General features: G+C 49.4%; 2 protein-coding genes across 2 annotated transcripts in view; both read right to left on the reverse strand.

Moving 5' to 3' along the window:
* Nucleotides 1-27,181, reverse strand: LOC138666870 (uncharacterized). The gene is made up of 2 exons (XM_069755049.1): nucleotides 27,026-27,181; nucleotides 1-2,193 (listed from the first exon to the last, which is right to left on the reverse strand). Exons 1-2 carry the CDS (start codon nucleotides 27,179-27,181, stop codon nucleotides 1-3), a joined length of 2,349 nt encoding a protein of 782 aa, XP_069611150.1.
* Nucleotides 1-27,909, reverse strand: part of ITPRIP (inositol 1,4,5-trisphosphate receptor interacting protein) — a 70,234-nt gene that overhangs the window by 27,500 nt on the left and 14,825 nt on the right. The window contains exons 3-4 of the mRNA XM_069754242.1: nucleotides 7,534-7,660; nucleotides 6,141-6,285 (exon numbers count right to left, since the gene is read on the reverse strand). The gene's annotated coding sequence lies outside the window, so the exon portion shown is untranslated. The remainder of the gene's footprint in view (nucleotides 1-6,140; nucleotides 6,286-7,533; nucleotides 7,661-27,909) is intronic.

The raw sequence follows: 27,909 nt of genomic DNA on the forward strand, positions 1-27,909 counted from the left end.
TCATGCTGCTCTCAGCAAAAGTCTGGTGACGGATTCCCATTTAATTGTATGCAGCCTTTTGGAAGCCATTGTGAGGCAGGTGGAGGACGGGTGTAACCTGGGGGGTCGAGCAGGTGGAGGACGGGTGTAACCTGGGGGTCGAGCAGGTGGAGGACGGGTGTAACCCGGGGGTTGAGCAGGTGGAGGACGGGTGTAACCTGGGGGGTCGAACTGGTGGAGGACGGGTGTAACCTGGGGGTCGAGCAGGTGGAGAACGGGTGTAACCCGGGGGTTGAGCAGGTGGAGGATGGGTGTAACCTGGGGTCGAGCACGTGGGGGATGGGTGTAACCTGGGGTCGAGCAGGTGGAGGACGGGTGTAACCTGGGGGTCGAGCAGGTGGAAGACGGGTGTAACTTGGGGTCGAGCAGGTGGAAGACGGGTGTAACCTGGGGTCGAGCAGGTGGAGAACGGGTGTAACCCGGGGGTCGAGCAGGTTGAGGACGGGTGTAACCTGGGGGTCGAGCAGGTGGAGGACGGGGGTGTAAAATGGGGTCGAGCAGGTGGAGGACGGGTGTAACCTGGGGGATGAGCAGGTGGAGTACGGGTGTAAGTTGGGGGTCGAGCAGGTGGAGGATGGGTGTAACCTGGGGGTCGAGCAGGTGTAGGACGGGTGTAACCTCGGGGTCGAGCAGGTGGAGGATGGGTGTAACCTGGGGGTCGAGCAGGTGGAGGACGGGTGTAACCTGGGGTCGAGCAGGTGGAGGATGGGTGTAACTGTGGATCGAGCAGGTGGAGGACGGGTGTAACCTGGGGGTCGAGCAGGTGGAGGACGGGTGTAACTGTGGATCGAGCAGGTGGAGGACGGGTGTAACCTGGGGTCGAGCAGGTGGAGGACGGGTGTAACCTGGGGGTCGAGCAGGTGGAGGATGGGTGTAACCTGGGGGTCGAGCAGGTGGAGGACGGGTGTAACCTCGGGGTCGAGCAGGTGGAGGACGGGTGTAACTGGGGGTCGAGCAGGTGGAGGACGGGTGTAACCTGGGGGTCGAGCAGGTGGAGGATGGGTGTAACCTGGGGGTCGAGCAGGTGGAGGACGGGTGTAACCTGGGGGTCGAGCAGGTGGAGGACGGGTGTAACTGTGGATCGAGCAGGTGGAGGACGGGTGTAACCTGGGGTCGAGCAGGTGGAGGACGGGTGTAACCTGGGGGTCGAGCAGGTGGAGGATGGGTGTAACCTGGGGGTCGAGCAGGTGGAGGACGGGTGTAACCTCGGGGTCGAGCAGGTGGAGGACGGGTGTAACTGGGGGTCGAGCAGGTGGAGGACGGGTGTAACCTGGGGGTCGAGCAGGTGGAGGATGGGTGTAACCTGGGGGTCGAGCAGGTGGAGGACGGGTGCAACTGTGGATCGAGCAGGTGGAGGACGGGTGTACCAGGGGGTCGAGCAGGTGGAGGACGGGTGTAACCTGGGGTCGAGCAGGTGGAGGACGGGTGTAACCTGGGGGTCGAGCAGGTGGAGGACGGGTGTAACTGTGGATCGAGCAGGTGGAGGACGGGTGTAACCTGGGGGTCGAGCAGGTGGAGGACGGGTGTAACTGTGGATCGAGCAGGTGGAGGACGGGTGTAACCTGGGGTCGAGCAGGTGGAGGACGGGTGTAACCTGGGGGTCGAGCAGGTGGAGGATGGGTGTAACCTGGGGGTCGAGCAGGTGGAGGACGGGTGTAACCTCGGGGTCGAGCAGGTGGAGGACGGGTGTAACTGGGGGTCGAGCAGGTGGAGGACGGGTGTAACCTGGGGGTCGAGCAGGTGGAGGATGGGTGTAACCTGGGGGTCGAGCAGGTGGAGGATGGGTGTAACTGTGGATCGAGCAGGTGGAGGACGGGTGTAACAGGGGGTCGAGCAGGTGGAGGACGGGTGTAACCTGGGGTCGAGCAGGTGGAGGACGGGTGTAACCTGGGGGTCGAGCAGGTGGAGGATGGGTGTAACCTGGGGGTCGAGCAGGTGGAGGATGGGTGTAACCTGGGGGTCGAGCAGGTGGAGGACGGGTGTAACCTCGGGGTCGAGCAGGTGGAGGATGGGTGTAACTGGGGGTCGAGCAGGTGGAGGACGGGTGTAACCTGGGGGTCGAGCAGATGGAGGATGGGTGTAACTTGGGGTCGAACAGGTGGAGGACGGGTGTAACCTGGGGGCGTCGAGCAGTTGGAGGATGGGTATAAAGTGCTTAAAAAAAGTAATGATAAACAGATGTAGAAAGGACCTGTAAAAAGACTTAAAGGGTCCCAAGTTGGCACCGCACGGATGGACAGACCACATACAATGCAATGTACTTTAGATCAGTAGCACTACAAGTCTCAGTGTGGCCCGGGCCTATTAGACATGACTGATGGACAGAGCAGTGGGGCAACGCTGACCAATGACCTGGACAGACATCTGTCTGGGATGATTTAGTGACTCCTGCATTGAGCAGAGGGTTGGACCAGATGACCTAGGAGGTCCCTTCCAACTATAACATTCTATGATTCTATGACATTTAAAGGAGTTTTCCATTGCATAAGCTTACGGCACAGTGATGTCAGTGAGTGCGCCTGGGCCTGGTGCTGCAGCTCGGTCCATTCATGTGGCTGGGACCGAACATGGAGGAGCTGCGGTACCAGCACAGTCACACATGGTGCTCCCCCGGGTGCCGCTGCCCCCGTGCTCTGCCGATCCTGGGGGTCCCGAGGGTGGGACTTCTCCTGGTCACACAGGACCATCACTGTGACATCCCCTAACAGTCATCTCTCTGGCCGGCAGACCCTCTCCTCCGTCCGGCAGCCTCTCCTCTCTCCTCCCCTGTATAAGAACCAGTAGTGACACCATGGCGGCGTTATTAGCGCGGCGTCATTACTTACGCTCCTCACTTTCCTTCCTTCCTGAGATAATCCACAGGCAGGACACGGGAAATCAGTGTGAGGTCTCATTCATATGATACAAATACTGACCCCAAACATCCTCCACTCTTAAAAGCAACGGTAACCTTAAAGGGGAAGTACCAGTTGTGTGTAGTTTGTCACAATGTGTCAGTTTAGGTGCCAGCAATCAGTGCGGAGTCCGGGGCACAGACCAGAGCTGGTGCTGTGTTTAGCTCACAGAGAATTCTCTGCACTGATACATTGTAACAAATGGGGATCTCATTCCTCCAGTGTAGCCAGAAATGTTTCCATTCACAGACTGTCAGCAGAGATTGTCTATGGCCGACGCCTGCAGTCACCCTGCCCTTCCTTCTGCTGCTCGTGTCTGAGTGACCTTGTGTGACATCATTGTGCTTCCTTCATGCGAGATGCTGTGGGCTTATACTCAAGCTGTGATGTCACAAGGGGCTTATACTCGGGTTGTGATGTCACGGGGCTTATACTCGGGCTGTGATGTCACAGGGGCTTATACTCGGGCTGTGATGTCACAGGGGCTTTTACTCAAGCTGTGATGTCACAAGGGGCTTATACTCGGGTTGTGATGTCATGGGGCTTATACTCGGATTGTGATGTCACGGGGCTTATACTCGGGCTGTGATGTCACAGGGGCTTATACTCGGGCTGTGATGTCACAGGGTCTTATACTCAAGCTGTGATGTCACGGGGCTTATACTCGGGCTGTGATGTCACAGGGGCTTATACTCGGGCTGTGATGTCACAGGGGCTTATACTCGGGTTGTGATGTCACGGGGCTTATACTCGGGCTGTGATGTCACAGGGGCTTATAATCGGGCTGTGATGTCACAGGGCCTTATACTCGGGCTGTGATGTCAGGGGCTTATACTCGGATTGTGATGTCACAGGGGCTTATACTCAAGCTGTGATGTCACAAGGGGCTTATACTCAGGCTGTGATGTCACAAGGGGCTTATACTCGGGTTGTGATGTCACGGGGCTTATACTTGGGCTGTGATGTCAGAGGGGCTTATACTCGGGCTGTGATGTCACAAGGGGCTTATACTCGGGCTGTGATGTCACAAGGGGCTTATACTCGGGTTGTGATGTCACGGGGCTTATACTCGGGCTGTGATGTCACAGGGTCTTATACTCAAGCTGTGATGTCACGGGGCTTATACTCGGGCTGTGATGTCACAGGGGCTTATACTCGGGCTGTGATGTCACAGGGGCTTATACTCGGGCTGTGATGTCACAGGGGCTTATACTCGGGTTGTGATGTCACGGGGCTTATACTCGGGCTGTGATGTCACAGGGTCTTATACTCAAGCTGTGATGTCACGGGGCTTATACTCGGGCTGTGATGTCACAGGGGCTTATACTCGGGCTGTGATGTCACAGGGGCTTTTACTCAAGCTGTGATGTCACAAGGGGCTTATACTCGGGCTGTGATGTCAGAGTGGCTTATACTCGGGCTGTGATGTCACAGGGGCTTATACTCGGGCTGTGATGTCACAGGGGCTTTTACTCAAGCTGTGATGTCACAAGGGGCTTATACTCGGGCTGTGATGTCACAAGGGGCTTATACTCGGGCTGTGATGTCACAGGGGCTTATACTCGGGCTGTGATGTCACAGGGGCTTATACTCGGGCTGTGATGTCACAGGGGCTTATACTCGGGCTGTGATGTCACAAGGGGCTTATACTCGGGCTGTGATGTCACAGGGGCTTATACTCGGGCTGTGATGTCACAGGGGCTTATACTCGGGCTGTGATGTCACAGGGGCTTATACTCGGGCTGTGATGTCACAAGGGGCTTATACTCGGGCTGTGATGTCACAGGGGCTTATACTCGGGCTGTGATGTCAGAGTGGCTTATACTCGGGCTGTGATGTCACAGGGGCTTATACTCGGGCTGTGATGTCACAGGGGCTTATACTCGGGTTGTGATGTCACGGGGCTTATACTCGGGCTGTGATGTCACAGGGGCTTATAATCGGGCTGTGATGTCACAGGGCCTTATACTCGGGCTGTGATGTCACAGGGCCTTATACTCGGGCTGTGATGTCAGGGGCTTATACTCGGATTGTGATGTCACAGGGGCTTATACTCAAGCTGTGATGTCACAAGGGGCTTATACTCAAGCTGTGATGTCACAAGGGGCTTATACTCGGGTTGTGATGTCACGGGGCTTATACTTGGGCTGTGATGTCAGAGGGGCTTATACTCGGGCTGTGATGTCACAAGGGGCTTATACTCGGGCTGTGATGTCACAGGGGCTTATACTCGGGCTGTGATGTCACAGGGGCTTATACTCGGGCTGTGATGTCACAAGGGGCTTATACTCGGGCTGTGATGTCACAGGGGCTTATACTCGGGCTGTGATGTCACAAGGGGCTTATACTCGGGCTGTGATGTCACAGGGGCTTATACTCAGGCTGTGATGTCACAGGGGCTTATACTCGGGCTGTGATGTCACAGGGGCTTATACTCAGGCTGTGATGTCACAGGGGCTTATACTCAGGCTGTGATGTCACAGGGTCTTATACTCGGGCTGTGATGTCACAGGGTCTTATACTCGGGCTGTGATGTCACAGGGGCTGGTGTAAGTGTAACTAGTTGTGGAGTCACAGTAGTGACCGGTTGTAAAATTTGCGCCCTGACATTGGCCGCTGGATATTGCCGCACATTACCTCTTTTTTGGTGTCCTCCCCTGGGAAGATGCATTGGAGGGAGCCTTTGGCTGATAACAGGGAGCAATACCGAATGATATAAACACCTCTACATTACATTCAGGTGCTCATCAATGGGGAAAACACATGAGGGAGGAGACGGTATCACCTGCCATGTAACCACAGGAAGAGCATCAGGCCCCAACGTGGGCATCTCACGCTACTAATCCGTGCACGGGGGGCCACGTTCTGCCTTGTGCATTATTCATGTGATGCCCCGGATAGCGGCTGCAGGTGGCGGCATCAGTGCCATAGTCTATGCAGCGCCCTTATGTCTGTGAACTTTAACCCCTGCATTATACGGGACTCGTCATCAATGGCTGCCTTGATGGAATTTTTCCCCTTTAGGGATGTTTAGAATAAATGAGGTCCAACATCCCCACGTTCCCTCCGTGTATTTTGTGCATTTTCCATTACGTTTTTTGCGACTGCCCCTTTAACATAAGATGTCTCGCCTGCTCATATTCCCGCTTGCTCAACAGTTATTTTTAGAAAAGTTAATAAGATGAAGCTGGACGCTTGGAAACTTACTTCTCTCCGGGATCGCAGCTTAGTCCATCTTTAATCTCGGGGGTCCGGGCCCTGGGGGAGGCTGTGGCCCCTCAGTCTCCGGGTTCCCTTCTGCTCTTGAGCTTCTCCTTCTCGTTTCTGTCTCACGATTTCCTGAATGTCATCACTGACACATAGAACAAGAAGAAGAAAAAAAAAAAAAAGAACTTGCTCAACTGTTTTTTTTTTGCACTCTTAAGGTGGAGCGGGGAGGTTCAGGCATCAAAGCTCCCTAAGTCCTAGAAATGGGAGGACTGCGGCCTTAAGGGTTAACCCTTCAGTGCCCGGAGGACTTCTATAATGAGAAATGGAACCTGGAGAGTAAATTAGAGAACAATCGTTAATTGCAACATTGTTGCGGATGTCGCTAGTTTTAGGAAAAAAAGTAACGGAACGAATAATAACGACTGGAAAGAGCGAGGCCGGGTGTACGGCGCCACACACGACGCGGCGCTATGCCGCCCTTCTAAGCCGCGCACGGCCATGCTGTAGAGCGGCGGTGACCGTCTCCCCGGCGCCACCTTAAAGACAGAGCGCTAACGTCCACATCTGTATTATGTGTCCGCACAGACCGCGGCTTTGTCTGCTCTGCCCAATGATGGGAATTCTGCACTGCTGGGAGAGGAAGGGTTAACGAGCCAACCCTGTGCCCCAGATTTAAAGACACAGTACGCCTTTTATTACATTTGCGCATGGTCGGTGACTACGGTTCTAGCTCCCTCTCTGAGCCTGTAGTCAGAGTCCCGCAGGCAGCAGTTCGGGAGTCACTAGAACATATATTATTATTTATTATTATAGCGCCATTTATTCCACGGCGCTTTACATATACACCTTCTATGATATGGGTCACGTGTAAGAAAAGCCGAAAACGTCATAGCAGGAAAAGGTCTGCTCCTTTCTAATGTCGAGTCTCAACTTGATAGAAATTTTAAGATCTCTGCTTGCTGCCGGTGAAGAAAATCATGCTGACTTACGCCCAAGAGCTAAAAACCTGCGCACGCCTCGTACTGTTCACAGCTGAGGGTTTGCTGCAGTTGTATCCTACGCTGTGTAGTGGCCATGTATGGTACAGCAGCCGTCTCCCATTCATTCCTACGAGAGAGGGAGCTGCAGTACCAGTCATGGCCACTGCACAATGTGCGGCGCTGTGTCAGTTCCGGAGCACTGCGGCCCCTCAATCAGCTGATCGGGGGGAGCCCGCCATTGATCTGATATTGATGACAATCTTAGGTAAAACTCCATTCCCTACGCAGGACACAAGAGTTGGGTGCAGGGGTATGGAGCAAGCGCAGGGGCCGGGTCACACAACTGACACCCGCTTCTGAGCCCCGATCACAACTCTTTAACCATTTAGATGCCACTGTTAATCACTGACCGGTTACCGATGCCGCCACGACACAATCGCGGGGTGCCGAAGGCTCGTCTCCGCCATCTTGGCCGTCCCATAAAGACTTCATAGGAGAATATATTTTTCGATCGCAGGTTCAATTCCTCAGGGGAAACTGAAAAATAAAGTAAAAAAAAAATATATATAATTTTTTTTTTTTTAAATTAAAATCTACAAAACTTTATAACGCCGCCCAACGCTGGCTGAAGTGCGTTAATGTCGCCGCATGTGGAATTTTTTTTTTTTTTAATTCCATTTTCCGATACGTTATATGGTAAAATGAACGGGGGAAAAAAAAAAAAAAAAGTTCCATCTCTTAAAGAAGGGGAGGAAAAAAATAAATAAAATAAAGCGCAAAACTAGAAAAACTGCCCAGAGATGAAGGGGTTAAAGAGCTGTGTATTATGGGGTCACTGGCTGATGAGACGGCACGGAAATGGTTAAACGCTGCACATGTGACCGATTCCTGCGCGCACGGCGTGTATACAGGAACCGTCTGTGTATATCCATGTCTCTGTACAGGAAGGCAGATTGTATAAATATGTGCCCCCCCCCCCCCCGCAGCGGTCAGGACGGAGGGCGCGTATCTGCGTTATGTTATCACAGACACGTCAGGAATGCGGCTCATGTACCAGCGATGCCACCAGCTTATATGGATGTGTGCGGCCGCCGCTGCGTCCCCCCCAATCGCAGACATTCATGTATACATACAGTGCAGACCAAAAGTTTGGACACACCTTCTCATGTAAAGATTTTTCTGTATTTTCATGACTATGAAAATTGTACATTCACACTGAAGGCATCAAAACTATGAATTAACACATGTGGAATTATATACTTAACAAAAAAGTGTGAAACAACTGAAATTATGTCTTATATTCTAGGTTCTTCAAAGTAGCCACATTTTGCTTTGATGATTGCTTTGCACACTCTTGGCATTCTCTTGATGACCTTCAAGAGGTAGTCACCGGGAATGGTCTTCACTTCACACGTGTGCCCTGTCAGGTTTAATAAGTGGGATTTCTTGCCTTATAAATGGGGTTGGGGCCATCAGTTGTGTTGTGCAGAAGTCTGGTGGATACACAGCTGATAGTCCTACTGAATAGACTGTTAGTATTTGTATTATGGCAAGAAAAAAGCAGCTAAGTAAAGAAAAACGAGTGGCCATCATAACTTTAAGAAATGAAGGTCAGTCAGTCCGAAAAATTGGGAAAACGTTGAAAGTGTCCCCAAGTGCAGTGGCAAAAACCATCAAGCGCTACAAAGAACCTGGCTCACATGAGGACCGTCCCAGGAAAGGAAGACCAAGAGTCACCTCTGCTTCTGAGGATAAGTTTATCCGAGTCACCAGCCTCAGAAATCGCAGGTTAACAGCAGCTCAGATTAGAGACCAGGTCAATGCCACACAGAGTTCTAGCAGCAGACACATCTCTACAACAACTGTTAAGAGGAGACTTTGTGCAGCAGGCCTTCATGGTAAAATAGCTGCTAGGAAACCACTGCTAAGGACAGGCAACAAGCAGAAGAGACTTGTTTGGGCTAAAGAACACAAGGAATGGACATTAGACCAGTGGAAATCTGTGCTTTGGTCTGATGAGTCCAAATTTGAGATCTTTGGTTCCAACCACCGTGTCTTTGTGCGATGCAGAAAAGGTGAACGGATGGACTCTACATGCCTGGCTCCCACCGTGAAGGATGGAGGAGGAGGTGTGATGGTGTGGGGGGCTTTGCTGGTGACACTGTTGGGGACTTATTCAAAATTGAAGACATACTGAACCAGCATGGCTACCACAGCATCTTGCAGCTTCATGCTATTCCATCCGGTTTGCGTTTAGTTGGACCATCATTTATTTTTCAACAGGACAATGACCCCAAACACCTCCAGGCTGTGTAAGGGCTATTTGACCAAGAAGGAGAGTGATGGGGGGCTACGCCAGATGACCTGGCCTCCACAGTCACCAGACCTGAACCCAATCGAGATGGTTTGGGGTGAGCTGGACGCAGAGTGAAGGCAAAAGGGCCAACAAGTGCTAAGCATCTCTGGGAACTCCTTCAAGATTGTTGGAAGATCATTCCCGGTGACTACCTCTTGAAGCTCATCAAGAGAATGCCAAGAGTGTGCAAAGCAGTCATCAAAGCAAAAGGTGGCTACTTTGAAGAACCTAGAATATAAGACATAATTTCAGTTGTTTCACACTTTTTTGTTAAGTATATAATTCCACATATGTTAATTCATAGTTTGATGCCTTCAGTGTGAATATAGAATTTTCATAGTCATGAAAATACAGAAAAATCTTTAAATGAGGAGGTGTGTCCAAACTTTTGGTCTGTACTGTACGTATATTCTGCCCACTGAGTGCGATCATTTCCTCAATGATCCGGTCCAGGCTTCAAAACTACTCTTTTTTTTTTTTTTTTAACTTGCAGTACCCCACTCTTCCTTTAGGTGGTGCTGGTTATATTCTTTCTTGTACTAACCCCCTCCAGGTGGCGCTGTTGTATTCACCAGTCATATGGCTTTATAATATTTCATATGGACAGCGCCACCTGGAGGAGGGAGGACACAGCATCATCTGTATTATAACAACAAGGAGGGAAAATGTAATATTACTGCCCCAATAATGGAGTCACAGCCCCATCCAGTGCTAAATAACACCGCCATACGCTGTTTAAACCAAACCCAGCTACATAATGCCATGATAACAATGCCATTAAATGTCTATAACATAGGGCTGTACAGTGCCCACACAGCAGCATCATGCTGCGCTCACATAACGCTGCCACACAGTGCACTCACATAACGCTGTCATACAGTGCGCTCACATAATACTGTCATACAGTGCGCTCACATAATACTGTCATACAGTGCGCTCACATAATACTGTCATACAGTGCGCTCACATAATACTGTCATACAGTGCGCTCACATAATACTGTCATACAGTGCGCTCACATACCGCTGTCATACAGTGCGCTCACATAACACTGTCATACAGTGCACCTACATAATACTGTCATACAGTGCGCTCACATAATACTGTCATACAGTGCGCTCTCATAATACTGTCATACAGTGCGCTCACATACCGCTGTCATACAGTGCACTCACATAACACTGTCATACAGTGCGCTCACATAACACTGTCATAGAGTGCGCTCGCATAACACTGTCATACAGTGCACCTACATAATACTGTCATACAGTGCGCTCACATAATACTGTCATACAGCGCGCTCACATAACACTGTCATACAGTGAACTCACATAATACTGTCATACAGTGCGCTCACATAACACTGTCATACAGTGCGCTCACACAACGCTGTCATACAGTGCGCTCACATACCGCTGTCATACAGTGCGCTCACATAATACAGTCATACAGTGCGCTCACATAACACTGTCATACAATGCGCTCACATAACGCTGTCATACAGTGCGCTCACATACCGCTGTCATACAGTGCGCTCACATAATACTGTCATACAGTGCGCTCACATAATACTGTCATACAGTGCACTCACATAACGCTGTCATACAGTGCACTCACACAACACTGTCATACAGTGCGCTCACATACTGCTGTCATGCAGTGCGCTCAGATAATACTGTCATACAGCGCGCTCACATAACACTGTCATACAGTGAACTCACATAATACTGTCATACAGTGCGCTCACATAACGCTGTCATACAGTGCGCTCACATACCGGTCATACAGTGCGCTCACATAATACTGTCATACAGTGCGCTCACATAATACTGTCATACAGTGCGCTCACATAACGCTGTCATATAGTGCGCTCACATAACGCTGTCATACAGTGCACTCACATAACGCTGTCATACAGTGTGCTCACATACCGCTGTCATACAGTGCACTCACATAATACTGTCATACAGCGCGCTCACATAATACTGTCATACAGTGCGCTCACATAATACTGTCATACAGTGCGCTCACATAACCGTGTCATACAGTGCGCTCATATAATACTGTCATACAGTGCGCTCACATAATACTGTCATACAGTGCGCTCACATAACCGTGTCATACAGTGCGCTTATATAATACTGTCATACAGTGTGCTCACATAACACTGTCATACAGTGCGCTCTCATAAGATTGTCATACAGTGCACTAACATAATACTGTCATACAGCGCGCTCACATAATACTGTCATACAGTGCGCTCACATACCCGTGTCATACAGTGCGCTCACATAATACTGTCATACAGTGTGCTCACATAACACTGTCATACAGTGTGCTCACATACCGCTGTCATACAGTGCACTCACATAATACTGTCATACAGTGTGCTCACATAACACTGTCATACAGTGTGCTCACATACCGCTGTCATACAGTGCACTCACATAATACTGTCATACAGTGCACCTACATAATACTGTCATACAGTGCACTCACATAATACTGTCATACAGAGCGCTCACATAACACTGTCATACAGTGCGCACATAGGAGCATGTTCAGTACTTCGGAACAATACATACTTTTTACTGTGCTACTATATTTACAGTGCTAATATACTGCAATGTGACGAGCACATCAAATTCCCACGGTGTCCATATAACAGGGTCATAAAGTGTCTATATAGCAGAACTATGAAGTGAGCACATAACAAGAGCCTACCATACTGCATTAGTGTGCACACATAATGCTGCCATACAGCGCCCAACGACAAGTGGCGGAGCAGAGGGATCCACCACTGGGGTCCAATAACTGGTTTCAATCTCTCCATACATAATAGCGCCATTCCATGAGCTCATGAATCTTCTGCAGTTCCTGTATAATAGTATCATACGGTGCTTCATAATTGTGCCGCACTGTATCCACATCATCATGTGCCCATATAATAGAATCAGTCAGTGCTTATAGAATAGTGCCGCACACTGCGCACAGCGGATACCACACAGTGCACATAACAGCACACTGTATATATAACAGAACCATACATTGCACACATTGAAGAGCCGTACCATGAACACCTAATAATAGTGCCATACCGTGGACACAATACTGCTATACTGTGGACACATAAAAATATTGCTATACCATGGACACGTAATAGGGCCATATCTTATACGTAAAATACTGCTATACCGAGCACACATGATAATTTAGGGCTCTGCCTTTGACACAGTGGACCATTCCCTATTATTACAGACCCTCTCATCCCTTGGCATCGCAGACTTGGCCCTATCCTGGATCTCATCATACCTAACTGACCAGACATTCAGCGTCTCCCACTCACACACCACCTCCTCACCTCGCCCCCTATCTGTCAGAGTCCCGCAAGGTTCAGTCCTAGGGCCCCTGCTCTTCTCCATTTACACCTTTGGCCTGGGACAGCTCATAGAATCTCATGGCTTTCAGTATCACCTCTATGCTGATGACACACAGATCTACATCTCTGGACCAGATATCACCACCCTACTAACCAGAGTCCCTCAATGTCTGTCCACTATTTCATCCTTCTTCTCCGCTAGATTTCTAAAACTTAACATGGACAACACAGAATTCATCATCTTTCCCCCATCTCACGCGACCCCCCCAACGAACCTATCCATTACAGTAAATGGCTGCCCACTCTCCCCAGTCCCACAAGCTCGCTGCCTCGGGGTAATCCTTGACACTGATCTCTCTTTCAAACCACATATCCAAGCCCTTTCCACTTCCTGCCGACTCCAACTCAAAAATATTTCACGAATCCGTTCATTCCTCAACCAAGAATCTGCAAAAACGCTAGTCCATGCCCTCATCATCTCTCGCCTCGACTACTGTAACCTCCTGCTCTGTGGCCTCCCCTCTAACACTCTCGCACCCCTCCAATCTATTCTAAACTCTGCTGCCCGACTAATCCACCTGTCCCCCCGCTATTCCCCGGCCTCTCCCCTCTGTCAGTCCCTTCACTGGCTCCCCATTACCCAGAGACTCCACTACAAAACCCTAACCATGACGTACAAAGCCATCCACAACCTGTCTCCTCCATACATCTGTGACCTCGTCTCCCGGTACTTACCTGCACGCAACCTCCGATCCTCACAAGATCTCCTACTCTACTCCCCTCTTATCTCCTCATCCCACAATCGTATACAAGATTTCTCTCGCGCATCACCCCTACTCTGGAACCCTCTACCACAACACATCAGACTCTCACCTACCATCGAAACCTTCAAAAAGAACCTGAAGACCCACCTCTCCCGACAAGCCTACAACCTGCAGTAACCAACGATCGACCAAACCGCTGCATGACCAGCTCTACCCTCACCTCCTGTATCCTCACCCATCCCTTGTAGATTGTGAGCCCTCGCGGGCAGGGTCCTCTCTCCTCCTGTATCCTCACCCATCCCTTGTAGATTGTGAGCCCTCGCGGGCAGGGTCCTCATTCCTCCTGTATCCTCACCCATCCCTTGTAGATTGTGAGCCCTCGCGGGCAGGGTCCTCTCTCCTCCTGTATCCTCACCCATCCCTTGTAGATTGTGAGCCCTCGCGGGCAGGGTCCTCTCTCCTCCTGTATTCTCACCCATCCCTTGTAGATTGTGAGCCCTCGCGGGCAGGGTCCTCTCTCCTCCTGTATTCTCACCCATCCCTTGTAGATTGTGAGCCCTCGCGGGCAGGGTCCTCTCTCCTACTGTATCCTCACCCATCCCTTGTAGATTGTGAGCCCTCGCGGGCAGGGTCCTCTCTCCTACTGTATCCTCACCCATCCCTTGTAGATTGTGAGCCCTCGCGGGCAGGGTCCTCTCTCCTCCTGTATCCTCACCCATCCCTTGTAGATTGTGAGCCCTCGCGGGCAGGGTCCTCATTCCTCCTGTATCCTCACCCATCCCTTGTAGATTGTGAGCCCTCGCGGGCAGGGTCCTCATTCCTCCTGTATCCTCACCCATCCCTTGTAGATTGTGAGCCCTCGCGGGCAGGGTCCTCTCTCCTCCTGTATCCTCACCCATCCCTTGTAGATTGTGAGCCCTCGCGGGCAGGGTCCTCTCTCCTCCTGTATTCTCACCCATCCCTTGTAGATTGTGAGCCCTCGCGGGCAGGGTCCTCTCTCCTCCTGTATTCTCACCCATCCCTTGTAGATTGTGAGCCCTCGCGGGCAGGGTCCTCTCTCCTACTGTATCCTCACCCATCCCTTGTAGATTGTGAGCCCTCGTGGGCAGGGTCCTCTCTCCTACTGTATCCTCACCCATCCCTTGTAGATTGTGAGCCCTCGCGGGCAGGGTCCTCTCTCCTCCTGTATCCTCACCCATCCCTTGTAGATTGTGAGCCCTCGCGGGCAGGGTCCTCTCTCCTCCTGTATTCTCACCCATCCCTTGTAGATTGTGAGCCCTCGCGGGCAGGGTCCTCTCTCCTCCTGTATTCTCACCCATCCCTTGTAGATTGTGAGCCCTCGCGGGCAGGGTCCTCTCTCCTCCTGTATCCTCACCCATCCCTTGTAGACTGTGAGCCCTCGCGGGCAGGGTCCTCTCTCCTCCTGTATCCTCACCCATCTCTTGTAGATTGTGAGCCCTCGCGGGCAGGGTCCTCTCTCCTACTGTATCCTCACCCATCCCTTGTAGACTGTGAGCCCTCGCGGGCAGGGTCCTCATTCCTCCTGTATCCTCACCCATCCCTTGTAGATTGTGAGCCCTCGCGGGCAGGGTCCTCATTCCTCCTGTACCAGTTATGACTTGTATTGTTCAAGATTATTGTACTTGTTTTATTATGTACACCCCTCCTCACATGTAAAGCGCCATGGAATAAATGGTGCTATAATAATAAATAATAATAATAATACCGTGCACACAAAATAATAGGTTCATACCGTGCACACAAGATAATAAGGCTATACTGTGCACACATGATGACATGATAATAGGTCCATACAGTGCACACACAATAATAGGGTCATACCTTGCACACAAGATAATAGGGCGATACCGTGCACACAAGATAATAGGTCCATACCGTGCACACAAGATAATAGGTCCATACCGTGCACACAAGATAATAGGGCCATATCGTGCACATGCGCTAATAGGGCCATATCGTGCACATGCGCTAATAGGGCCATACCGTGCACACAAGATAATAGGGCCATACCGTGCACACAAGATAATAGGGCTATACCGTGCACATGCGCTAATAGGTCCATACCGTGCACACAAGATAATAGGTCCATACCGTACACACAAGATAATAAGGCTATACTGTGCACACATGATGACATGATAATAGGTCCATACCGTGCACACACAATAAAAGGGTCATACCGTGCACACATGATAATAGGGCCATACCGTGCACACAAGATAATAGGGCTACATTGTGTACATGCACTAATAGGGCCATACCGTGCACACAAGATAATAGGTCCATACCGTGCACACAAGATAATAGGTCCATACAATAACACAAGATAATAGGGCTATACTGTGCACACATGATGACATGATAATAGGTCCATACCGTGCACACACGATAATAGGGCCATACCGTGCACACACGATAATAGGGCCATACCGTGCACACAAGATAATAGGGCCATACTGTGCACACATGATAATAGGGCCATACCGTGCACACATGATAATAGGGCCATACCGTGCACACACGATAATAGGGCCATACCGTGCACACAAGATAATAGGGCCATACTGTGCACACATGATAATAGGGCCATACCGTGCACACATGATAATAGGGACATACCGTACACACAAGATAATAGGGCCATACCGTGCACATGCGCTAATAGGGCCATACCGTGCACACAAGATAATAGGGACATACCGTACACACAAGATAATAGGGCCATACCGTGCACACAAGATAATAGGGCCATACTGTGCACACATGATAATAGGGCCATACCGTGCACACATGATAATAGGGACATACCGTACACACATGATAATAGGGCCATACCGTGCACACAAGATAATAGGGCCAAACTGTGCACACATGATGACATGATAATAGGGCCATACCGTGCACACAAGATAATAGGGCCAAACTGTGCACACATGATGACATGATAATAGGGCCATACCGTGCACACAAGATAATAGGGCCATACTGTGCACACATGATAATAGGGCCATACCGTGCACACATGATAATAGGGACATACCGTGCACACAAGATAATAGGGCCAAACTGTGCACACATGATGACATGATAATAGGTCCATACCGTGCGCACACAATAATAGGGCCATACCTTGCACACATGATAATAGGGCCATACCGTGCACACATGATAATAGGGCCATACCGTGCACACATGATAATAGGGACATACCGTGCACACATGATAATAGGGACATACCGTGCACACATGATAATAGGGACATACTGTGCACACATGATAATGGGGCCATACCGTGCACACATGATAATAGGGCCATACCGTGCACACATGATAATAGGGACATACCGTGCACACATGATAATAGGGACATACCGTGCACACATGATAATAGGGACATACCGTGCACACAAGATAATGGGGCCATACCGTGCACATGCGCTAATAGGGCCATACCGTGCACACAAGATAATAGGGCCGTACCGTACACACAAGATAATAGGGCCGTACCGTGCACACATGATAATAGGGACATACCGTGCACACATGATAATAGGGCCATAATGGGCACACATGATAATAGGGACATACCGTGCACACATGATAATGGAGCCATACCGTGCACACATGATAATAGGGACATACCGTGCACACAAGATAATGGGGCCATACCGTGCACACAAGATAATAGGGCCGTACCGTACACACAAGATAATAGGGCCATACCGTGCACACATGATAATAGGGACATACCGTGCACACATGATAATAGGGCCATACCGTGCACACAAGATAATGGGGCCATACCGTGCACACATGATAATAGGGCCATACCGTGCACACATGATAATAGGGCCATACCGTGCACACATAATAGGGCCATACCGTGCACACATGATAATAGGGTCATACTGTGCACACATAATAGGGCCATACCGTGCACACATGATAATAGGGACATACCGTGCACACATGATAATAGGGCCATAATGTGCACACATGATAATAGGGACATACTGTGCACACATGATAATGGAGCCATACCGTGCACACATGATAATAGGGACATACCGTGCACACATGATAATGGAGCCATACCGTGCACACATGATAATAGGGACATACCGTGCACACAAGATAATGGGGCCATACCGTGCACACAAGATAATAGGGCCGTACCGTACACACAAGATAATAGGGCCATACCGTGCACACATGATAATAGGGACATACCGTGCACACATGATAATAGGGCCATACCGTGCACACAAGATAATGGGGCCATACCGTGCACACATGATAATAGGGCCATACCGTGCACACATGATAATAGGGCCATACCGTGCACACATAATAGGGCCATACCGTGCACACATGATAATAGGTCCATACCGTGCACACAAGATAATAGGTCCATACAATAACACAAGATAATAGGGCTATACTGTGCACACATGATGACATGATAATAGGTCCATACCGTGCACACACGATAATAGGGCCATACCGTGCACACACGATAATAGGGCCATACCGTGCACACAAGATAATAGGTCCATACCGTGCACACAAGATAATAGGTCCATACAATAACACAAGATAATAGGGCTATACTGTGCACACATGATGACATGATAATAGGTCCATACCGTGCACACACGATAATAGGGCCATACCGTGCACACACGATAATAGGGCCATACCGTGCACACAAGATAATAGGGCCATACTGTGCACACATGATAATAGGGCCATACCGTGCACACATGATAATAGGGCCATACCGTGCACACACGATAATAGGGCCATACCGTGCACACAAGATAATAGGGCCATACTGTGCACACATGATAATAGGGCCATACCGTGCACACATGATAATAGGGACATACCGTACACACAAGATAATAGGGCCATACCGTGCACATGCGCTAATAGGGCCATACCGTGCACACAAGATAATAGGGACATACCGTACACACAAGATAATAGGGCCATACCGTGCACACAAGATAATAGGGCCATACTGTGCACACATGATAATAGGGCCATACCGTGCACACATGATAATAGGGACATACCGTACACACATGATAATAGGGCCATACCGTGCACACAAGATAATAGGGCCAAACTGTGCACACATGATGACATGATAATAGGGCCATACCGTGCACACAAGATAATAGGGCCAAACTGTGCACACATGATGACATGATAATAGGGCCATACCGTGCACACAAGATAATAGGGCCATACTGTGCACACATGATAATAGGGCCATACCGTGCACACATGATAATAGGGACATACCGTGCACACAAGATAATAGGGCCAAACTGTGCACACATGATGACATGATAATAGGTCCATACCGTGCGCACACAATAATAGGGCCATGCCTTGCACACATGATAATAGGGCCATACCGTGCACACATGATAATAGGGCCATACCGTGCACACATGATAATAGGGACATACCGTGCACACATGATAATAGGGACATACCGTGCACACATGATAATAGGGACATACTGTGCACACATGATAATGGGGCCATACCGTGCACACATGATAATAGGGCCATACCGTGCACACATGATAATAGGGACATACCGTGCACACATGATAATAGGGACATACCGTGCACACATGATAATAGGGACATACCGTGCACACAAGATAATGGGGCCATACCGTGCACATGCGCTAATAGGGCCATACCGTGCACACAAGATAATAGGGCCGTACCGTACACACAAGATAATAGGGCCGTACCGTGCACACATGATAATAGGGACATACCGTGCACACATGATAATAGGGCCATAATGGGCACACATGATAATAGGGACATACCGTGCACACATGATAATGGAGCCATACCGTGCACACATGATAATAGGGACATACCGTGCACACAAGATAATGGGGCCATACCGTGCACACAAGATAATAGGGCCGTACCGTACACACAAGATAATAGGGCCATACCGTGCACACATGATAATAGGGACATACCGTGCACACATGATAATAGGGCCATACCGTGCACACAAGATAATGGGGCCATACCGTGCACACATGATAATAGGGCCATACCGTGCACACATGATAATAGGGCCATACCGTGCACACATAATAGGGCCATACCGTGCACACATGATAATAGGGTCATACTGTGCACACATAATAGGGCCATACCGTGCACACATGATAATAGGGACATACCGTGCACACATGATAATAGGGCCATAATGTGCACACATGATAATAGGGACATACTGTGCACACATGATAATGGAGCCATACCGTGCACACATGATAATAGGGACATACCGTGCACACATGATAATGGAGCCATACCGTGCACACATGATAATAGGGACATACCGTGCACACAAGATAATGGGGCCATACCGTGCACACAAGATAATAGGGCCGTACCGTACACACAAGATAATAGGGCCATACCGTGCACACATGATAATAGGGACATACCGTGCACACATGATAATAGGGCCATACCGTGCACACAAGATAATGGGGCCATACCGTGCACACATGATAATAGGGCCATACCGTGCACACATGATAATAGGGCCATACCGTGCACACATAATAGGGCCATACCGTGCACACATGATAATAGGGCCATACTGTGCACACATAATAGGGCCATACCGTGCACACATGATAATAGGGCCATACTGTGCACACATGATAATAGGGCCATACCGTGCACACATGATAATAGGGCCATACCGTGCACACATGATAATAGGGCCATACCGTGCACACATGATAATAGGGCCATACCGTGCACACATGATAATAGGGCCATACCGTGCACACATGATAATAGGGCCATACCGTGCACACATGATAATAGGGCCATACCGTGCACACATGATAATAGGGCCATACCGTGCACACACGATAATAGGGCCATACCGTGCACACAAGATAATAGGGCCATACTGTGCACACATGATAATAGGGCCATACCGTGCACACATGATAATAGGGACATACCGTACACACAAGATAATAGGGCCATACCGTGCACATGCGCTAATAGGGCCATACCGTGCACACAAGATAATAGGGCCAAACTGTGCACACATGATGACATGATAATAGGTCCATACCGTGCGCACACAATAATAGGGCCATACCTTGCACACATGATAATAGGGCCATACCGTGCACACATGATAATAGGGCCATACCGTGCACACATGATAATAGGGACATACCGTGCACACATGATAATAGGGCCATACCGTGCACACAAGATAATGGGGCCATACCGTGCACACATGATAATAGGGCCATACCGTGCACACATGATAATAGGGCCATACCGTGCACACATAATAGGGCCATACCGTGCACACATGATAATAGGGCCATACTGTGCACACATAATAGGGCCATACCGTGCACACATGATAATAGGGCCATACCGTGCACACATGATAATAGGGCCATACCGTGCACACATGATAATAGGGCCATACCGTGCACACATGATAATAGGGCCATACCGTGCACACATGATAATAGGGCCATACCGTGCACACATGATAATAGGGCCATACCGTGCACACATGATAATAGGGCCATACCGTGCACACATGATAATAGGGCCATACTGTGCACACATGATAATAGGGCCATACCGTGCACACATGATAATAGGGCCATACTGTGCACACATGATAATAGGGACATACCGTGCACACACGATAATAGGGCCATACCGTGCACACAAGATAATAGGGCCATACTGTGCACACATGATAATAGGGCCATACCGTGCACACATGATAATAGGGACATACCGTACACACAAGATAATAGGGCCATACCGTGCACATGCGCTAATAGGGCCATACCGTGCACACAAGATAATAGGGCCAAACTGTGCACACATGATGACATGATAATAGGTCCATACCGTGCGCACACAATAATAGGGCCATACCTTGCACACATGATAATAGGGCCATACCGTGCACACATGATAATAGGGCCATACCGTGCACACATGATAATAGGGACATACCGTGCACACATGATAATAGGGACATACCGTGCACACAAGATAATGGGGCCATACCGTGCACATGCGCTAATAGGGCCATACCGTGCACACAAGATAATAGGGCCGTACCGTACACACAAGATAATAGGGCCGTACCGTGCACACATGATAATAGGGCCATAATGTGCACACATGATAATAGGGACATACCGTGCACACATGATAATGGAGCCATACCGTGCACACATGATAATAGGGACATACTGTGCACACAAGATAATAGGGCCGTACCGTACACACAAGATAATAGGGCCATACCGTGCACACATGATAATAGGGACATACCGTGCACACATGATAATAGGGACATACCGTGCACACATGATAATAGGGCCATACCGTGCACACAAGATAATGGGGCCATACCGTGCACACATGATAATAGGGCCATACCGTGCACACATGATAATAGGGCCATACCGTGCACACATAATAGGGCCATACCGTGCACACATGATAATAGGGCCATACTGTGCACACATAATAGGGCCATACCGTGCACACATGATAATAGGGCCATACCGTGCACACATGATAATAGGGCCATACCGTGCACACATGATAATAGGGCCATACCGTGCACACATGATAATAGGGCCATACTGTGCACACATAATAGGGCCATACCGTGCACACATGATAATAGGGCCATACCGTGCACACATGATAATAGGGCCATACCGTGCACACATGATAATAGGGCCATACCGTGCACACATGATAATAGGGCTATACCGTGCACACATGATAATAGGGCCATACCGTGCACACATGATAATAGGGCCATACCGTGCACACATGATAATAGGGCCATACCGTGCACACATGATAATAGGGCCATACCGTGCACACATGATAATAGGGCCATACCGTGCACACATGATAATAGGGCCATACCGTGCACACATGATAATAGGGCCATACCGTGCACACATGATAATAGGGCCATACCGTGCACACATGATAATAGGGCCATACCGTGCACACATGATAATAGGGCCATACTGTGCACACAAGATAATGGGGCCATACCGTGCACATATAATACTGTGGGGTCTTTGCCTGCAGTGACCTCTGGACACAGACCAGGACCATCCTCTTCCTCCATGAACTTCGGCGCGGCCCCTCTTATCACTCCGGTTTACACGGCCGCCGGTCGCCTCCCTCGTTTCCTCCCGGCTTCCTGCCTCTAGAGCCTCAGGGTCACAAATAATAACAACATTTGCCCTTTCTCGGCTATTTTTGTGCTCAGGAAACTCCACACGGTAGTGACCACCGACAAATATTAATCACGGCCGCGCCCGAGGCGAAGAGGACGGCGATCGGGGGAATCATGGCGGCAAGCGAGGGATTAGGCTGCCGTCACACTAGCAGTATTTGGTCAGTATTTTACATCAGTATTTGTAACCAGGAGTGGGTGATAAATGCAGAAGTGGTGCAGATGTTTCTATTATACTTTTCCTCTAGTTGTTCCACTCCTGGTTTTGGATACAAATACTGATGTAAAATACTGACCAAATACTGATAGTGTGAAGGCAGCCTAAATCTGCATTAGTAACTGGGGTCAATAAAAGGAAAAAAAATGTGAAAAACCTCATAAATAAACGCAGAAAAAAGAAATGAAGAAAAGCTGGCCAATCAGCAACCAGTGCGGAGGAGAGAGGAGGATACCCTGCCATCTAGTGTCACACTGTGGAACTGCAACTGAGCACAAAGATTGTACAGGGCTCCGCAACACCGGACCTTAAAGGGTCTCTGTCACCTGAATTTGGAGGGAACAATTTTCAGCCATAGGGGCGGGGTTTTCGGGTGTTTGATTCACCCTTTCCTTACCCGCTGGCTGCATGCTGGCTGCAATATTGGATTGAAGTTCATTCTCTGTCCTCCGTAGAACATGCCTTCACAAACACCCGAAAACCCCGCCTCTATGGCTGAAAATTGTTCCCTCCAAATTCAGGTGACCGAGTCCCTTTAAACTCCTTCCTGCCAGATATTTTCTTTTTTTTTGCAATTTCAATTGTTTTTTTTTTATACCCATATTCACAGGACCACAGATCCCTGTTATGCTGAGGTAATTCAGTACCACAATGGACATAGAAGTCAGAGCACATACATTGATCTGACAATAACCCAAAATCATAGAACGAGCTCTGAGACGTGGAAACTCTGTAAACCGCAATCCCTGATCCTCTCGAAACACAACTAGAGGCAGCCGTGGATTGCGCCTAACGCTCCCTATGCAACTCGGCACGGCCTGAGAAACTAGCTAGCCTGAAGATAGAAAATAAGCCTATCTTGCCTCAGAGAAATACCCCAAAGGAAAAGGCAGCCCCCCACATATAATGACTGTGAGTTAAGATGAAAAGACAAACGTAGAGATGAAATAGATTTAGCAAAGTGAGGCCCGACTTTCTTAACAGAGCGAGGATAGGAAAGGTAACTTTGCGGTCAACACAAAACCCTACAAACAACCACGCAAAGGGGGCAAAAAGACCCTCCGTACCGAACTAACGGCACGGAGGTACACCCTCTGCGTCCCAGAGCTTCCAGCAGGCAAGAAAAAACAAATAGACAAGCTGGACAGAAAAAAACAGCAAACAAAATAGCAAAGCAGAACTTAGCTATGCAGAGCAGCAGGCCACAGGAACGATCCAGGAGGAAACAGGTCCAATACTAGAACATTGACTGGAGGCCAGGAGCAAAGCACTAGGTGGAGTTAAATAGAGCAGCACCTAACGACTTCACCACATCACCTGAGGAAGGAAACTCAGAAGCCGCAGTACCACTTTCCTCCACCAACGGAAGCTCACAGAGAGAATCAGCTGAAGTACCACTTGTGACCACAGGAGGGAGCTCTGCCACAGAATTCACAACAGATCCCCATAACAGTGCATCATCCACAGATCCCCCATAACAGTGCGTCATCCACAGATCCCCATAACAGTGCATCATCCACAGATCACCCATAACAGTGCGTCATCCACAGATCCCCCATAACAGTGCATCATCCACAGATCCCCATAACAGTGGGTCATCCACAGATCCCCATAACAGTGCATCATCCACAGATCACCCATAACACAGCGTCACCCACAGATCCCCCATAACAGTGCGTCACCCACAGATCCCCCATAACAGTGCATCATCCACAGATCACCCATAACACAGCGTCATCCACAGATCCCCCATAACAGTGCGTCATCCACAGATCCCCATAACAGTGCATCATCCACAGATCCCCATAACAGTGCATCATCCACAGATCCCCATAACAGCGCGTCATCCACAGATCCCCCATAACAGTGTGTCACCCACATATCCCCCATAACAATGCGTCACCCACATATCCCCCATAACAATGCGTCATCCACAGATCCCCCATAACAGTGCGTCATCCACAGATCCCCATAACTTACATATGTTACATATTTTTTCAGCCATCTACATGGGCTATGCAGTGGATATAAAAAGTCTACACACCCCTGGTAAAATCCCAGGTTTATCTCATGTAAGAAAAACAATCTTAGGCCGGTTTCACACGTCAGTGGCTCCGGTACGTGTACTGACAGTTTCCTCATGTACTGGAGACACTGACACACGTAGACATTAAAATGAATGTGTCTCTGCACATGTCAGCGTGTTTTCATGGACCGTGTGTCCGTGTGCAAAACACAGAGACATGTCAGTGTTCGTGGGAGCGCACGGATCACACGGACCTATTAAAGTCAATGGGAGCGTGTAAACATGTACCGCACACGGATGCCGTCCGTGTGCCATCCGTGTGCTTTTTTTTAAAGTCATAGGGTTAAAATTGAAACAAACTGTTTCAATACACGGACAGCACACGGATGGCCTACATGCACACACGGACAACTCCGGGACGGTTTCTTCCGATACCGGAAATATCTGAGTGACACTGGCCTTACAAAGAAGAAGATCAGAACTTTTCCCTCTTTTATCGTCGCCTTAATCTGCACAAATCCAGAAACAACCTGAAATCTTTGTGAGCGGAAAAGGAAAACTAAAGAAGTAAAATAATGTGATTGCAGAAATCTGCACACCCTTGTCTAATACTTTGCTGCAGCCCACTGCGAGTTTGTGGAAGTGTTCAGTCTTTTTGGGTCGGGGTCTATCAGGGCGGCACATGTAGATTTGGTGGTCTTTGCTGGCTCCTCCTCTGTCAGATTTCGGGGGCATCCCCTGCATACAGCGCCCTCTTCAGGCCACCACAGATTGCCCCTTGGATTCCGGTCTGGGCCATTCCAGAACTTCCATCTTCATCTGGAGAAGCCGTTCTTTTGGAGACTTGGAGGTCACTTGGGGTCACTGTCGTGCTAAATGATGAAATTCCTCCTCATCTTCAGCTTTTTAGCAGAGGCCGGAAGCTTTTGTTGCAGAATTGTCTGATATTTGTTCTGTCCATAACCCCCTCCACCGTGACTAAAGCCTCAGTTCTAGCTGCCGAAAAACAGCCCCAAAGCACAATGCTGCCCCAACCATGCCTCACTGAGGGGATGGTGATCTTCTGGGGATGCACAATGCTGCTCCCACCATGCCTCACTGTGGGGATGTTAAGTAAATAGGGCAGCACACTGCAGCGCTAAAACATGCAAACTTGAAAACACGAAATTTGAACTGCATTACTGCACTAGAAATATGAAAAATGAGAGCTTTTAGCGCATAAAAATGGCCGATTTTATGTGTACCTGGTAGCCTCTTTACAGCATCTCTCTTATACCAGGTCCTACGCTTGCCTTACCTCGCTGAGAATAAACGTCTCCATCTGAATGGGTGCATGTGAAACCCATTCTCCACAGAGAGAGAGAATTTTAGTCTAAGAAGAGGTTTCACATGTACCCATTCAGATGGAGACGTTTATTCTCAGCGAGGTAAGGCAAGCGTAGGACCTGGTATAAGAGAGATGCCGTAAAGTGGCTACCAGGTACACATAAAATTGGCCATTTTTATGCGCTAAAAGCTCTCATTTTTCATATTTCTAGTGCAGTAATGCAGTTCAAATTTCGTGCTTTCAAGTTTGCATGTTCCTGCGCTGCAGTGTGCTGCCTTATTTACTTAACTATATACGAGTTGGCGACTCTAGGTTCAGCACCTGTTCACACTGAGTCTATGTTTGGATGTGCAGGTCAGGTTTTTGAAATGTATTCACTGTGGGGATGGTGATCTTCTGGGGATGTACAATGCTGCCCCAACCATGCCTCACTGGGGATGGTGATCTTCTGGGGATGTACAATGCTGCCCCAACCATGCCTCACTGAGGGGATGGTGATCTTCTGGGGATGCACAATGCTGCTCCCACCATGCCTCACTGTGGGGATGGTGATCTTCTGGGGATGTACAATGCTGCCCCAACCATGCCTCACTGTGGGGATGGTGATCTTCTGGGGATGCACAATGCTGCCCCAAACCATGCCTCACTGTGGGGATGGTGATCTTCTGGGGATACACAATGCTGCTCCCACAATGCCTCACTGTGGGGATGGTGATCTTCTGGGGATGTACAATGCTGCCCCAACCATGCCTCACTGTGCTGATGGTGATCTTCTGGGGATGCACAATGCTGCTCCCACCATGCCTCACTGTGGGGATGGTGATCTTCTGGGGATGCACAATGCTGCCCCAACCATGCCTCACTGTGGGGATGGTGATCTTCTGTGGATGTACAATGCTGCTCTGACCATGCCTCACTGTGGGGATGGTGATCTTCTGGGGATACACAATGCTGCCCCAACCATGCCTCACTGTGGGGATGGTGATCTTCTCGGGATACACAATTCTGCTCCAACCATGCCTCACTGTGGGGATGGCAATCTTCTGGGGATGTACAATGCTGCCCCCCCTATGACTTACTGTGGGGATGGTGATCTTTCGGGGATGCACAATTCTGCACCCGCAATCCCTGACTGTGGAGATGTGATCTTCTTACGATGCACAATGCTGACCCCACTATGCCTCACTAAGGGGATGGTGATATTTTGGGGATGCACAATTCTGCCCCCGCAATACCTGACTGTGGAGATGTGATCTTCTTACGATGCACCATGCTGCCCCCGCCATACCTCACTGTGGAAATGGTGATCTTCTGGGGATGCACAATGCTGCTCCCTTTATGCCTCACTGTGGGGATGGTGATGTTTTG

The sequence above is a fragment of the Ranitomeya imitator genome, chromosome 2 (genome assembly GCF_032444005.1).
Source record: "Ranitomeya imitator isolate aRanImi1 chromosome 2, aRanImi1.pri, whole genome shotgun sequence".
Classification (NCBI taxonomy): domain Eukaryota; kingdom Metazoa; phylum Chordata; class Amphibia; order Anura; family Dendrobatidae; genus Ranitomeya; species Ranitomeya imitator.

Coding starts and splice junctions, on each gene's coding strand:
- LOC138666870 (XM_069755049.1), bottom strand. CDS start 27,181: ATGGTTTGGGGCAGCATTGTGCATCCCCAGAAGATCACCATCCCCACA. Junction 2,194..27,025: donor AGAAGATCACCATCCCCTCA/GTGAGGCATGGT, acceptor ACTTTTTTTAAG/CACTTTATACCCATCCTCCA.